Genomic DNA, 14697 nt, shown 5'->3' with positions numbered 1-14697 from the left:
ATTGGCAGATTCAACCATGCATGACAAACTTAATACACGATCCGTGGTTGGTTGAATCTGTGGATGTAGAACCCGCTGATGCAGGGGGGCGACTATGGAAACTAAGCATCTTTGGACTTTGGTAGGCACGCAGGGGTTCGGAACCAGCCCCCCAACTCCGCCCCCCCCATACTGACAGATGAGGGTCTATCGCTGTTACATTGTATCATTTTCTTGCAACACACCTTGCTCTCTGGGTTCTATGCGTCTACTCTGGCAACTGAACTCTCTGCTTCACTTAGTGGAAGATCCATTGGGCAAGAGTGCCTCATTCTTAGCCCATCTACCAACGTGGATGTTTGCCCAGGATTTCCAATATCCTCAACACAGAAAGTGCATTCATCTCCTCGGTAGGAATCCCCCAGGCTTTCAAGCCTTAGGCAATTGGAGGGTTCCCTACTTGATGCCTGAAATCTGAGACAAATGAGGGTTTTCCACAAGCCGCCTGCTTCTTGTGGGAGAAACATGTTGCAATCAACGTGTTTCCAGAAGGAAGGTCAGAAGAGGAACCTGAAACATCAAGGGGAAAGTGTTCCTGCCCACACTGCGGTGCAAGAGGGGCGAGGCTGTGATCATACCCGCTTGTCTCCCTTCGGCGGCTGCAAAACTGCAGAAAGACCCTGGACGGACTGACATGCCACGATGATTCCTGAACTGCTGTCCCTGTTCTGTTTCAGTAAGTGTCGCAGGGCAGGGCGGTGCATTGAGACTGTGGAAAATAACACAGTTGGTGAGACGTTTGGACTGGGACGGGGAAGAGAGATAAGGACAGCAGCTTGGGTTGCTGCATGCACATTATATATCAGAAATCTTGCTGACTGCAAATTCCTCTGGGTTCAAATGGGTGATTTGTGCCGAAGGCTTTACTGGGTTCATGCTTTTCATCATCCGACTCAGACTTCTGGCTTAAAGAAGAATATTTACGCTAGAACCTATTCTTTCTTTGCTGTAAAACCATGATCAAGCTATATTAGAAATGAGTGTCAAGGGAGTTCCCGTCGTGGCGCAGCGGTGAATGAATCCGACTAGGAACCATGAGGTTGCAGGTTCGATCCCTGGCCTTGCTCCGTGGGTTAAGGATCTGGTGTTGCCGTGAGCTGTGGTATAAGGTCGCAGACGTGGCTCAGATCCTGGCTACAGCTCCGATTAGACCCCTAGCCTGGGAACCTCCATATGCCATGGGAAGTGGCCCTAGAAAAAGCAAAAAGACAAAAAAAAAAAAAGTGAATGTCAAATAGGTTTTCTTGCTGATATAATCAAAGATACTGTGTGGGTGCTTAGTGCACGCTGTCATGAAATGCTTTTTTTTTTTTTCCCCTTTTGTCCTTTTTTGGCTGCCCCTGAGCACAAGGAATTCCTGGGCCAGGGGTCAGATCCAAGCTGCAGTTGTGACCCATGCCTCGTTGTGGCAACGCTGGATCCTTTAACCTACGGTGGGGATCGAACCTGCCTCCTGGCACTACTGAGCCACCCATCCTGATGCACCACAGGAGGAACTCCCATCATGCACTGCTTTAGTCATCCTTCCTTCTACCTAAAACCATCACCTGGAACACCAGTGAGATATACTCCACGTTTGGGAAACACCATCCCAATCCTCCAAAACCAACCAGCCAACCAACCAACAACTCTACAAAAGAGACAATCAGGTCTACTTTTGTAGCTTAGCAACCAAATCTGAGCTTGCAAAATGACTTCAGACCACATAGGTGATAGGCAGGGAAGCTCAGTTCCACCCGGAACCGTCTAGCTCCAAAAATGCGGTTTCCGCTCAGCCATGATGCTGAATTAAGAGGGACACATGCGTGGGGTCTTGGGTATGGAAGCATCCTGGGTGTGTTTGAAGGACCTGGGGTTGGAAAAAGCCCAAGGAGGTCAAAGAGAAGTGGTTCAGAAGGTCCCCGGCTACAGAGGGAGGATGCATCACCAAATGAGTATTTCCAGAAACCAAGAAAGCTAGATGTTCATAAGACATCTGGAGAGGAGAGCTTGCCTCGGTGTGGTCCTCTGCCCTTGGCTTTCTCCTGTCCCCGGAATTTTCTGATCTCAAAACCCAACTGCTCCACAGAGTGTTTCTTACTCAGAGGCTTGATTGACCAACTGAGTGATTTTAGAGGCTATCTTTTTTTTTTTTTTTTTTTTTTTTTTTATTATTTGTTTGTTGGCCATGCCTACGGCCAAACAGTCCCCGTTTGTTTGCCAGAGACTCAACCTGCGTCACAGCAGCAACCCGAGCCACATCGGTGATAACACAGAGGCTTGTTTTAGAAAGTCCCATCTAGTCATGTTTTCAGAAGCAACTGCTGGGAGACAGCACGTTATAAAGACTCATCTCCTGGAGCTCCCGTCCTGGTGCAGTGGAAATGAATCCGATGAGGAGCCACAAAGTTGTGGGTTCGATCCCTGGCCTCGCTCAGTGGGTGAAGGATCCGGCATTGCTGTGAGCTGTGGTGTAGGTCGCAGCTTGGATCTGGCGTTGCTGTGGCTGTGGCACAGGCTGGCAGCTGCAACTCCAATCGGAACCCTAGCCAGGGAATCCCCGTATGCTGTGGGTGTTGCCCTAAAAAAAGCAAAAAAAAAAAAAGACTTTTCTCCTGCACACACTATTTATGGGACCTTGGAAATATTTAAGTTTCCTCTGCTTTCAGGGTTAGCTTCTCTATTAAGTTCAGGTATGCACAGCGTGAGGCATATATATACACAGTCCATGCTCAATAAATGCTTTTTAAAAAATGTTTCTTATTCCTTTTATCATTTCTCACTCTGACTTGGTTAGGCTTGTTCCATGAACAATTCCTTCCAGAGAACTCTTTTTTTTTTTTTTTTGTGGTCTTTTTAGCGCCATACTCACGGCTGTACTCAGAGCTGCAGCCGCCAGTCTACACCCCAGCCACAGCAACACCAGATCCGAGTCACATCCTCACCCCACAGCACCGCTTGCATCAACACCAGATCCTCAACCCACGGAGCGAGGCCAGGAATCGCACCTGCGTCCTCATGGATCCTGGTTGGCTTATCAACCTGCTGAGTCAAATGGGAACTCCCTTTCCAGAAATTTTCACCTTTTAACTTTTATTTTATTTAATTTTTAGATTTTTTGCTTTTTAGGGCCGCTCCTGCAGCATATGGAGGTTCCCAGGCCAGGGGTCGAATGGGAGCTGCAGCTGCCAACCTACACCACAGCCACAGCAACGCCAGATCTGAGCCATGTCTGTGGTCTACACCACAGCTCATGGCAATGCCGGATCCTTAACCCCCCGAGTGAGGCCAGGGATGGAACCTGTATCCTCATGGTTCCTAGTTGGGTTCATTAACCAATGAGCCATAACGGGAACTCCTCACCTTTTAAAACTTTCTCCTTTTATCCACCTTTAAGTATGTGTTTCAGCGGCATTCGCAACGTTGTGCAACCATCACCGGAAACCTTTTCAGCATCCCCAACACAACCCGTACTTGTTAACCAATAACCCGTTTCCTCTTTCTCCCCAGCCCCTGGTGACCTCTACTCCACTTTCTGTCTCCATGAATTTGCCTGTTCTAGGTACCCGATGTAAGTGGAACCATACAGTATTTGTTTGGGTTTTTTTGTTGTTGTTGTTGTATTTTGGGTTTGTTTTTCTTTTTCAGCCATACCTGCGGCATATGGAAGTTCCAGGCTGGGATCAAATCTGAGCCATAGCTGCAACCTACAACACACTGCAGCAATGCTGGATCCTTAACCCACTGTGCCACAGCGGGAACTCACTACATATATATATATATATTTTTTTTCTTCTTTTTGGCTTTTTAGGGCCTCCCTCCCTCCCACAGCAGTACAGAGGTTCCAAGACTAGGGGTCCAATTGGAGCTGTAGCCGCTGACCTACAGCATAGCCACAGCCACATCAGATCTGAGCCACATCTGCAATCTACACGACAGCTCATGGCAATGCTGGATCCTTAACCCACTGAGTGGGGCCAAGGATCAAACCTGCGTCCCCATGAATGCTATCAGATTCTTTTCCACTGAGCCACGATGGGAACCCCCCAACATTCGCCTAATATTTACAAGGTCCATCCACACTGTCACATGTATCAGAACTTCCTTCCTTTTTTATGGCTAAAGAGTATTCCATTATGTGTATACATTTTGTTTATCCGTTTATCCTTTGATGGACACTTGGGATTTTCACCTTTTGGTTATTTATTTCTTTGCTCTTTCAAACCATGAAACATGGTATTTTTGATGGGCCCACACAATTTTAGCACAAAGGCCTGGTCACTTCCTCCTTTCATTACTAAGACACAAAACGGTTCAGTCCATGCAGGGGAAAAAGAGGAAACCTCTTAGAAACCACAGACCTGACCAATATCTGCTGAGGTGAATCCATCTCTTTCAAACGGAGTCCCCATTGTGGCTCAGAGGTAATGAACCCAACTAGTATCCATGACGATGCGGGTTTGATTCCTGGCTTCACTCAGTGGGTTAAGGATCTGGCATCGCCGTGAGCGCTGGTGTAAGTCACAGACACAGCTCAGATCCCACATTGCTGTGGCTGTGGTGTAGGCTGGCAGGTGCAGCTCCGATTGGACCCCTAGCCTGGAAACCTCCATATGCCGTGGACAAAAAAAAGATTCTTTCTTACAATGATGTTAGTGAACAGGCTTGCTACTAATTTGAAAGAGATGTCAGCACTCAGAAATGTATGTAATCACTCTCACTTGGAAGTTTCTAAGTCAATTGATTTCTTAAGTATTGCTGTACAACACTGGGCGAGTTTCAGATGCACAGCAAGCGATACACACACACATGCACACATATATATGTATATGTGATCTTTTCCAGATTTTTTATATAACCTGAAACATATTTATATTTAAATATATTTAATATATATTAATTTAATGTATTTAATGTTTAATATATTTTTAAGTTTCTACATACATACATATGTATGTATATATGTATATATATGTGTATGCGTGTATATATATATATTCTTTTTCAGATTATTTTCCATTCTAAGTTATTGCAAGATATTGAATATAGTTCCCTGTGCTATTCAGGAGGTCCTTGTTGGTTACCTATTTTATATATAGTTGTGTGCATCTGTTAATCCCAAACTCCTAATTCATCCCTCCCTCCCCTCTATCCTCTGGAAACCATGTTTTCTATGTCTGTTTCTGTTTTGTAAATAAGTTCGTCTGTATCATCTTTTTAGATGCCACATGTGAGGGATATCATATTTGTCTTTTTCTGACTTCAATTCGTATGATCATCTTTAGGTCCAACCATATTGATGCAAATGGCATTATTTCATTCTTTTTTATGGCTGCATAATATTCCTCTGTGTGTGTGTGTGTGTGTGTGTGTGTGTGTGTGTGTGTGCGTGTATACACACCCCACATCTTTATATTCACCTGTCTTTCAATGGACACTTAGGTGCTTCCACATCTTGGTAAGCCAAGTGATTTTATTTTATTTATTTATTTTTTGGCTTTTTGCCTTTTCTATGGCTGCTTCCCGTGGCATATGGAGGTTCCCAGGCTAGGAGTCCAATCGGAGCTGTAGCCACTGGCCTATGCCAGAGCCACAGCAATGCGGGATCCGAGCCGCATCTGCAACCTACACCACAGCTCACGGCAACACCAGATCCTTAACCCACTGAGCGAGGCCAGGGATCGAACCCCCAACCTCATGGTTCCTAGTCGAATTCGTTAACTACTGCGCCATGACAGGAACTCCTAAGCCAAGCGATTTTAAACACCTGTGTGACGGTCTTGAGAAAGGTTTCTCCAGGTTCAGTGAAAGCGGGCGTTCTCCACCCTGGCTCCATACGTGTGTAACCTGGGAGATTTCGAACATCTGGTGTTGGAGCCCTATTCTGAGTGATTGAGATTCAATGCTTTTGTGGTGGGGTCTGTACACTGGACTTTCCAACAGGTCCCAGGGGTGCGGGATGTGCAGAGTTAAGTGCAAAACTGAGCTGGAGTGTCTGGCACACGCAGCAGTATGTGGGACAGGGTTAGGATGGATGTCTTCTCATTCCTGGAAGAGCCATTTGGAATTTTTGAGAACTGTTTCAGGGCTCCGAGCCTGTCCTGTCTTTCACTAGATGAAAGAGATCATGGCCAAGACAGGGTCAGAAACTTTTCAGAGGAACGGCTATGGCTGCCTTAACGGTCCCTTTCTACTGACAGGTTTGCTCCACCTTTGAGCCAACCTGTATCAACCAAATGGGTGGTGGTGACTATGGTGAGGCTTGGACCTGGGCTTTTCTGGGTGGGCGAAAGGTGGAGAGAGTTTTGGCAAAGTTGTGTCTTTTCACAGCCTTGTAAAAATCTCCCTGAGTCATGTTTACACTGAGGCACGGATGAGACAGTCAACGAGCCCCTGATGAGGTCTACAGTGTAGACAGGGGATGCTGAGGGGGACTGCACAGAGCCCCGCCCTCCAGGTGTCACAGGTGGTGACACCTTGAGTCTCCCATGGTGTAAGGGAGAGAGGCTTCTATGAACGCTCTTAAGAAATTACAGCCAGGCAGAGTTCCCGTCATGGAACTCAAATCCAACTAGCAGTGGAAACAAATCCAACTAGCAACCATGAGGTTGCGGGTTCGATCCCCGGCCTCGCTCAGTGGGTTAAGGATCTGACGTTGGCGTGAGCTGTTGATGTCCATGACAGCTGTTGATATCCATGGCGTGGAGGTCGAAGATGCAGCTCAGATCCCTTGTTGCTGTGGCTGTGGTGTAGGCTGGGAGCTGTAGCTCTGATTAGACCCCCTAGCCTGGGAATCTCCATATGCTGTGGGTGCAGCCCTAAAAAAAAAAGAAAAAAGAAAAAAGCAATCACAACCAGCGGGTTCTATCTTACTTCACATCACGCAAGGCACCAAATAAGCTTTAGGCGGTGGACCTGCTCTCACAGATCAGACAGTCCACAGACGCAAGGTCAGCCTAGAGCCTCAGATAACATCACAGGTGGGTCAAGGTCACCCCCATGACCCACCCTTCCCCCATCTCTCTCACGGTTCCTGCCTCCAAAGCCAGGTAGGGGAAGCTAGAAACTAGAACATGCAGGACTGAGAGTCCCCATTGTGGCTCAGTGATTAACGGATCCGACTAGGAACCATGAGGTTGCGGATTCGATCCCGGGCCTCACTCAGTGGGTTAAGGATCCGGCGTTGCCGTGAGCTGTGGTGTAGGTTGCAGATGCAGCTCGGATACCATGTTGCTGTGGCTCTGGTGTAGGCCGGTGGCTACAGCTCTGATTGGACCCCTAGCCTGGGAATCTCCATATGCTGTCGGAGCGGCCCAAGAAATGGCAAAAAGACAGAAAGGAAGGAAGGAAGGAAGGAAGGAAGGAAGGAAGGAAGGAAGGAAGGAAGGAAGGAAGGAAGGAGAAAGAAAGAAAGAAAGAAAGAAAGAAAGAAAGAAAGAAAGAAAGAAAGAAAGAAAGAAAGAAAGAAAGAAAGAAAGAAAGGAAGAAAGAAAGAAATGCAGGACTAAGAGTGGTTCAGGGAGAAGGAGAAACTAGGAGGGTTCATGGGATTTTGTGGAACTGAGAAAGGGCCTGACAGCTGGGAGCTGACCACAGCACAGGAGAGCCTCTGGGAGAAGGGATGCAGGAGCTGAGAGCAGAGCGGGAGCCTGAGTCCGGCATGGGGAAGCGAGAACTTCCAAGTGCAGGAGCCCTGGACACCCCTCAGGGACCAGGAGGGCAACCACGTGGGCTCCCACTGGCGCCTGGGTCTCAGGGACCATTCTTTGCAGGGCTGTGTCTTGGCCAGAGGGACACAGGGAGAGATGGTGAGTGTTTCTTCCTAAACTCCCCCACCCCGATCCTTCACTCCCCAGGCCCCACTTCCCTCTCCCTTCTACCTGGGTGTCCTGAGGGCAGGTGAGCTGGCACCTCCAGTCCTGAGCTCTGCCTCCTTCCAGGGCCCCTCCCCAAGCCCTCCCTCCGTGCCTGGCCCAGCTCCGTGGTCCCTGCCCTGAGCAACGTGAGCCTGCAGTGCTGGGCTCCGACCAAGGACGTCAACTTTGCTCTCAGAAAGGGGGGCGATGTCTTGGGGCTCTTGCAGCCACCTGACTCCATGGAGGGCGAGGGCTGGGCTGAGTTTCCCCTGACTGCTGTGAGGAGCAGGGATGCTGGCGAGTACACCTGCGAATACCACAGGAAGGGCCACCCCCACCTGGCTTCACAGCCCAGCGAGGCCCTGCTTCTCCTGGTGACGGGTGAGGAGAGGGGGGTGCCTCAGAATGACGCAGGGTCTTCCTAGGGGTGGGGGACAAGGGAGGAAGCAGAAGAGGGGAGGGGCTGGGCGGGGGCGGGGGAATCTCACCTGAGTGTAGCTGGGGAGGGGGCGCGGAGAAAGGCAGGAACAGCACAATCATGGTGGTTCTATCCAGGGCTTTTTTTTTGGGGGGGGGGGCAGCCTCCTTCCTGGAGTTGAGTAGAGAGGGTGAGAGCAGGTGTCTGTCACCCCACCCCCCACGAGAAGCCCCTGCCAGGAGATCAGGGCGAAAGGGGGACCCAAGGCTTCTCCCCATGACCCCTGAGCCTCCTTCTCTTTCAGGGTATTTACCTAAACCCTCCCTCCAAGCCCACCAAGCGGGTGTGGCCACTGAAGGAGAACAGGTGACCCTGCAGTGCCAGAGGCCAGACTCTGGGACCGGGATTATGACGTTTGCTCTGCTGAAGGCGGGCACCTCGGTGCCCGTCCAGCTCCGAATCCCAGCAGGGAGGGAGACAGACTTTTCCCTTCAGAATGTCAAGGTCAAAGACACGGGCAACTACAGCTGCGTCTACTACCAGAGGAGGGCCCCTTTCCTGGCCTCACAACCCAGTAATAGCCTGGAGATCTGGGTGGCGGGTAAGGTTTTGCATAAGTTGAAGACTTAAAAAAAAAAAAAAGTGACAGACTTATCAACCTTGGATTCTCATTTCTAATCATTTGTATAATCTCTTTTTAATATTTTTTCCTTTCCTGCTTTCTACTCTTTTATTTTTTTTTTCTTCCTCCTGTGGCATGTGGGAATTCCAGGGCCAGGGATGTGACCCAAGCCACAGCAGTGACAATGCTGGACCCTTAACCCACTGAGCCACCAGGGAACTCCATCCTCTGCTCGTTTTGTGCTTATGCACTGGTGGTCAGTTTCTCAGGCTTTTCTTCAAAATTATCAATGCCACCATCATCGGATTCCTTTCTCCCATTCTCTGCGTGCCTTAAGGTTTTGGTTTATCCTGACGATAATGATTTTATCAACAATAACAATTGTTGTTCTCAGCAAGTGGTATTCCCACCACCTCTCCTGTACTGTAGCGGATTCAGGGTCTTCTCACATCTCGTGGCACTGACTGAATTCTGAGATGATGTTTCCTGGCATAAGTTTGCTCTACTGGATACTACATGTGCTTCTTTTTCTTTTCTTTTTTCTTTTTTTGCCCAGGCCTGTGGCATGTGGAAGTTCCAGGGCCAGGGATGGAACTGGCACCACAGCAGCGACCCAAGCTGCTGCAGTGACGCTGGATCCTTAACCGGTTATGCCACCAGGGAACTCCCGCACTCTTCTTTGTAAATTCTTTTGTTTGTTTGTTTGTTTTTTGGTCTTTTTTTGGTCTTTTCTAGGGCCAGCACCCATGGCATATGGAGGTTCCCAGGCTAGGGGTCCATTCCGACCTGCACCTGCCCACCTATGCCACAGCCACAGCAACTGGAGATCCGAGCTGCGTCTGCGACCTACACCACAGCTCAGAGAAATGCCAGATCTTTAACTCACTGAACGGTGCTGGGGATCAAACCTGCAACCTCATGGTTCCTAGTCGGATTCGTTAACCACTGAGCCATGACGGGAACACCTAAATTCTCCCTTATGCGGTTGAGTCTCCCCATGCAGTCAGTGAATTTTTTTTTTTAATTTTATTTTCCCACTGTACAGCAAGGGGGTCAGGTTATCCTTACATGTATACATTACAATTACAGTTTTTCCCCCACCATTTCTTCTGTTGCAACATGAGTATCTAGACATAGTTCTCAATGTGAATTTTTTTTTAATTTACAATATTATTTTTTACGTTTTATTGGTGTATAGCTGATTTACAAGGTTGTGATATTTCTGCAGTACAACAAAGTGATTCAGTCATATATATATAATTGTGGAGAATATATATATATACAAACATTTACGCACACACACTTTTTTCTATACTATCTCTATACTATCTGCCATCATGGTCTATCCCAAGAGATTGGATGCAGTTCCCTGTGCTGGACAGTAGGATCTCATTGCTTCTCCATTCAAAATGTCATCGTTTGCATCACTCGCCCCAAACTCCCCGTCCATCCCACTCCCTCCTCCCTCCCCCCAGCAACCACAAGTCTGTTCTCTTTGTCTGTGAGTCTGTTTCTGTTGTAGATAGATTCATTTGTGCCCTATTTTAGAGTCCCCATAGAAATGATAGTGAATGTTTTATGATGAGAAATCAGGGTCTGTGTGATCAGCGCTCAGAGGCGGAGAGGACTTCCTGGGCAAGGTGGTGTCATTACCAACTTCTCCCAGTGCCTTCAGGGAACAGGCTGTTGATGGGTTAGAGATGAACCTTGCGACAGCAGGGGGTGGGTGAACGGGGATGACGCAAATGCAGCCTTCTCTTCAGGAGGCAGGACCAACAGCAAGCTTGAGCCCCTCTTGGCTGAAGCTGAGACACACGATGGTCCAGATGCTTAGCTACTGACCTCAAATTTTCTTTGCTCTTTTCAAAAACTTTTATTCATTTATTTTTTGCTGTTTAGGGTTGCACCTGGGGCATATGGAGGTTCCCAGGCCAGGGGTCAAATCAGAGCTGTAGCTGTTGGCCTGCACCAGAGCCACAGCAACACGGGATCTGAGCTACACCACAGCTCACGGCAATGCCAGATCCCCGACCCACTGAAAGAGACTAGGAATCGAACCCACATCCTCATGGATCCTAGTCAGATTCGTTTTCATTGGGCCACAATGGGAACTCTCTCAAATTTCCTTACGCTCGCTGCCTGCATAAAGTCTTGTGCAATGGGGCGGGGGGGGGGGGGGGCCCTGTGGATGAAGCTACTGAATTATTTCAGCACTTCGTGGAGCAACTTTGGGTTTTAGTGTTGTTCCTAAGATGAATTCCTTTTTTTTTTCTTTTTTGTTTTTTAAGGCCGCACTCGAGGCATATGGAGGTTCCCAGGCTAGGGGTCTACTCGGAGCTATAGCTGCCAGCCTACACCACAGACATAGCAACGCCAGATACGAGCCACGTCTGTGACCTACACCAGAGCTCACGGCAATTCTGGATCCTTAACCCACTGAGCGAGGCCAGGGATTGAACCTGCAACCTCATGGTTCCCAGTCGGATTCTTTCCCGCTGCACCATGATGGGAACTCCCCTAAGATGAATTCTTAATATGCAGAAGAAAGGAAAAAGGAAAATGTGGGAGGGTGGAAATGCGATAAAAAGGAAATAAATGGTTCTGACTAGGAACCATGAGGTTGCGGGTTCGATCCTTGCTCAGTGGGATCCAGCGTTGACGTGAGCTGTGGTGTAGGTCGCAGATGCGGCTCAGATCTCATGATGCTGTGGCTGTGGTGTAGGCAGGCAGCTATAGCTCCGATTCGACCCCTACCCTGGGAACTTCCATACACCGTGGATGTGGCCCTTAAAAAAAAAGACAAAGACAAACAAAACAAAACAAAACAAAACACCTTTAAGGTAGGTACAGTTGACTACTGGCCAGGAAAACCAAGTGGGCATATGACATTCACACTTGGTGGATCCTCTGGGAACGAGGGATAAGCTGGCATGGTCACTTCTGATCCCGTCTCTCTCTTAGCTTCCTCCCCCCGTACCACAACCCCGGATTACACCATGGGCAACCTCATCCGCCTGGGTCTAGCTGCCATAATTATGGTTACTGTTGGGGCTTTGCTGCTCGAAGCCTGGTGTAGCCAAAAGAAGTCTCTACAAGGAGTCAGGTAAAAACAAACAAACAAACAAACAAAAAAAAAACTAAGCACTTCTTTTTATGGGCTGGCGTAGTGATACAGTTTTTTTTTTTCTTTTCCCCTATGGTTTATTAAAAGATGCAGAGTATAGTTCTCTGTGCTCTACAGGAGGTCTTTGTTGTTTATCTGCTGGATATACAGTCATGTGTATCTGTTAATCCCTCACTCCTAATTTATCCCTCCCCACCTCCTTTCCCCTTGGTAACCCTAAGTTTGTCTTCTGTGTCTGTGAGTCCATTTCCATTTTGTAAGTAAGTTCATTTGTATCATATTTTAGATCCCACATGAGTGATAGCATATATTTGTTTTCCTCTGACTTATTTCACTTAGTGTGATCATCTCTAGGTCTATCCCTGTTGCTGCAAATGATGTCATTTCATTCTTTTTTATGGCTGACTAATGTTCCATTTTGTAGATGTACCACAACTTCTTTATCCATTCTTCTGTCAATGGACATTTAAGTTGCTTCCATGCCTGACTATAGTAAATAGTGCTTCAGTGAACATAGGGGTGCATGTATCTTTTTTTTTTTTTGGCTTTTTGCCATTTCTGGGGCCACTCCCATGGCATATGGAGGTTCCCAGGCTAGGCATCGAATCGGAGCTGTAGCCACTGGCCTATGCCAGAGCCACAGCAATGCAAGACCCAAGCTACGTCTACCAGCTACACCACAGCTCACGTCAACGCTGGATCCTTAACCCACTGAGCAAGGCCAGGGATCGAACCCGCAACTTCATGGTTCCTAGTTGGATTCGTTAATTACTGAGCCATGACGGGAACTCCTGGGGTGCATGTATCTTTTTCAATGTAAGTTTTGTCCAGACATATGCCCAGGCATGGGAATACTGGATCACATGGTAGTTCTATATTTAGTTTTTTAAGGAACTTCCATACTGTTCTCCATAGTGGTTGTACCAATTTACATTCCCACCAACAGTGTAGGAGGGTTCCCTTTTCTCCATACCCTCGCCAGCATTTATTGTTTATAGACCTTTGGCTGATGGCCATTCTCCCTGGTGTGAGGTGATACCTCATGGGAGTTTTGATGTGCATTTCTCTGATAATTGGCAATGTTGAGCATCTTTTCACCTGCCTGATGGCCATCAACAAAGGGTTCTTTAAAGACCAAACTCTACGATGAGCACAGATGGCATCTTGGGGGAGGTATTTCTTCAGCATGTGTGACTACTCTGTCCATGGCAGGAAGAATGAGCCATCTTTTTTTTCCTTTCCCATTAAACAGCACTGTAGCCCCAGTCATTGTGGAAGAAGAAAAAAGCAGGTACCATCATACTTTTCAAACAGCCCCAGACACAGAAGATGGGGAGATGGGGTGTTGTTCCTGTGGGCTGAGAACCTGTGTCTGGACCTGTGAACAATAATATTCCTTCTCTCCCTCCCTCCCATTTTTCTCTACCCACAGGTCCTGCATGTCCCCACAAAAACAATGACTGCTTGATCAACAGACCTGCTGCTTCTTGACTGTTCTGGGGAACCAGTATTCTCAGCTCTACTGAGAGCTCCTCCAGGACAAGATGATGGTTTTCTCTTCCTGTCCTCTTCGCCAGGGAAGAGGACAGGAATGAGCATGAAGACTCACCTGAGATACACTTCCATATCTATCTATCTATCTCTATCTCTACATATATATCCCCACCCTCCCAATTCTTCCTCCTCCCTCCCCAGTTTCCCCTATGGTAACTGTACGATTGGTTTTGAAATCTGTGAATTTGTTTTATAAATAAGTTCTTTTCTTTTCTTTTCTTTTTCTTTTTTTGCCTTTTTGCCATTTCTTGGGCCGCTCCGGTGGCATATGGAGGTTCCCAGGCTAGGAGTCCAATCAGATATGCAGCTGCCAGCCTACGCCAGGGCCACAGCAAAGAGGGATCCGAGCCGCGTCTGCAACCCACACCACAGCTCACGGCAATGCCGGATCCTCAACCCACTGAGCGAGGCCAGGGATCGAACCCACAACCTCATGGTTCCCAGTTGGATTCGTTAACCACCGAGCCACGACAGAACTCCTAAATAAGCTTTTTATTGTTTTTAGTAGATTCCACATCTGAGTGACATCCTATGATATTTGTCCTTCTCTGACTTACTTCACTCAGTATGATCACCTCTAGGTCCACCCATGTTGCTGCAAATGGCATGACTTCATTCTTTTTTATGGCTGAGTAAGACTGTACTGCACAGGAAAATCTACTCAAAAGTTTGTAATCACCTATATGGAAAAAAAGAATGGATATATGTTATGTACACATGCATGTGTAACTGGGTCCCCATGCTGTACGGTGGGGGGAAAAAAGGGTGTTGGGGGAAATAACAATAAAAAAATAAATTAAAATACAATAAAAAAAAGAATGGGTATATGTATCTGTATGACTGATTCACTTTGCTGTCTGCTTCAAACTAATGCAACACTGTAAGTTGACTATATTCCAGTGAAATTAAATTTTAAAAAATACAAAAAAAAAAAAGGACTCACCTGATACACCTGAATGAATTTAAAAACCACTTAAAACTTCAGCATCACACCAGTGGCACACGCATTTCCATCTATAAGGAACTATTCTTCCATGGAAAAGTAAAAAAAAAAAAAAACCAGGGAGTTCCCATTGTGGCACAGCAGAAACGAATCTGACTAGGA

The 14697-nt window shown here is 47.4% G+C and overlaps 1 protein-coding gene across 2 annotated transcripts; it reads left to right on the top strand.

Annotated features, from left to right (window-relative positions):
* Window positions 1–560: 560 nt before the first annotated feature.
* Window positions 561–14407, top strand: LOC100622415 (T cell-interacting, activating receptor on myeloid cells 1). Of its 2 annotated transcripts, XM_084958870.1 has the most exons (6): window positions 605–715; window positions 7791–7826; window positions 7959–8255; window positions 8597–8893; window positions 11876–12017; window positions 13291–13514. In XM_084958870.1, exons 1-6 carry the CDS (start codon window positions 682–684, stop codon window positions 13427–13429), a joined length of 945 nt encoding a protein of 314 aa, XP_084814996.1. In that variant the 5' UTR covers window positions 605–681; the 3' UTR covers window positions 13430–13514. The 2 variants fall into 2 exon arrangements, with proteins under 2 accessions (XP_084814997.1, XP_084814996.1); XM_084958871.1 differs by lacking the exons at window positions 7791–7826; window positions 7959–8255; window positions 8597–8893 and adding an exon at window positions 3529–3589 and having other exon boundaries at window positions 561–715; window positions 13291–13329; window positions 13471–14407.
* Window positions 14408–14697: the final 290 nt, after the last annotated feature.

Source organism: Sus scrofa, chromosome 6, assembly GCF_054392235.1.
Source record: "Sus scrofa isolate SSC_HxYL_T2T_F1_AM1 chromosome 6, Sscrofa_HxYL_maternal_Yorkshire_Landrace_v2.0, whole genome shotgun sequence".
NCBI classification, from domain to species: Eukaryota; Metazoa; Chordata; class Mammalia; order Artiodactyla; family Suidae; genus Sus; species Sus scrofa.
The sequence above is the reverse complement of the archived record's forward strand: the minus strand, read 5'-3'. Positions and strand labels throughout refer to the sequence as shown.

Excerpts from the sequence above, each read along its gene's own strand:
- LOC100622415 (XM_084958870.1), top strand. The coding sequence starts at position 682 with ATGATTCCTGAACTGCTGTCCCTGTTCTGTTTCA. Across the intron at positions 716-7,790 it reads GCTGTCCCTGTTCTGTTTCA|GGCTGTGTCTTGGCCAGAGG; the intron begins GTAAGTGTCGCA and ends CATTCTTTGCAG. Across the intron at positions 7,827-7,958 it reads GAGGGACACAGGGAGAGATG|GGCCCCTCCCCAAGCCCTCC; the intron begins GTGAGTGTTTCT and ends GCCTCCTTCCAG.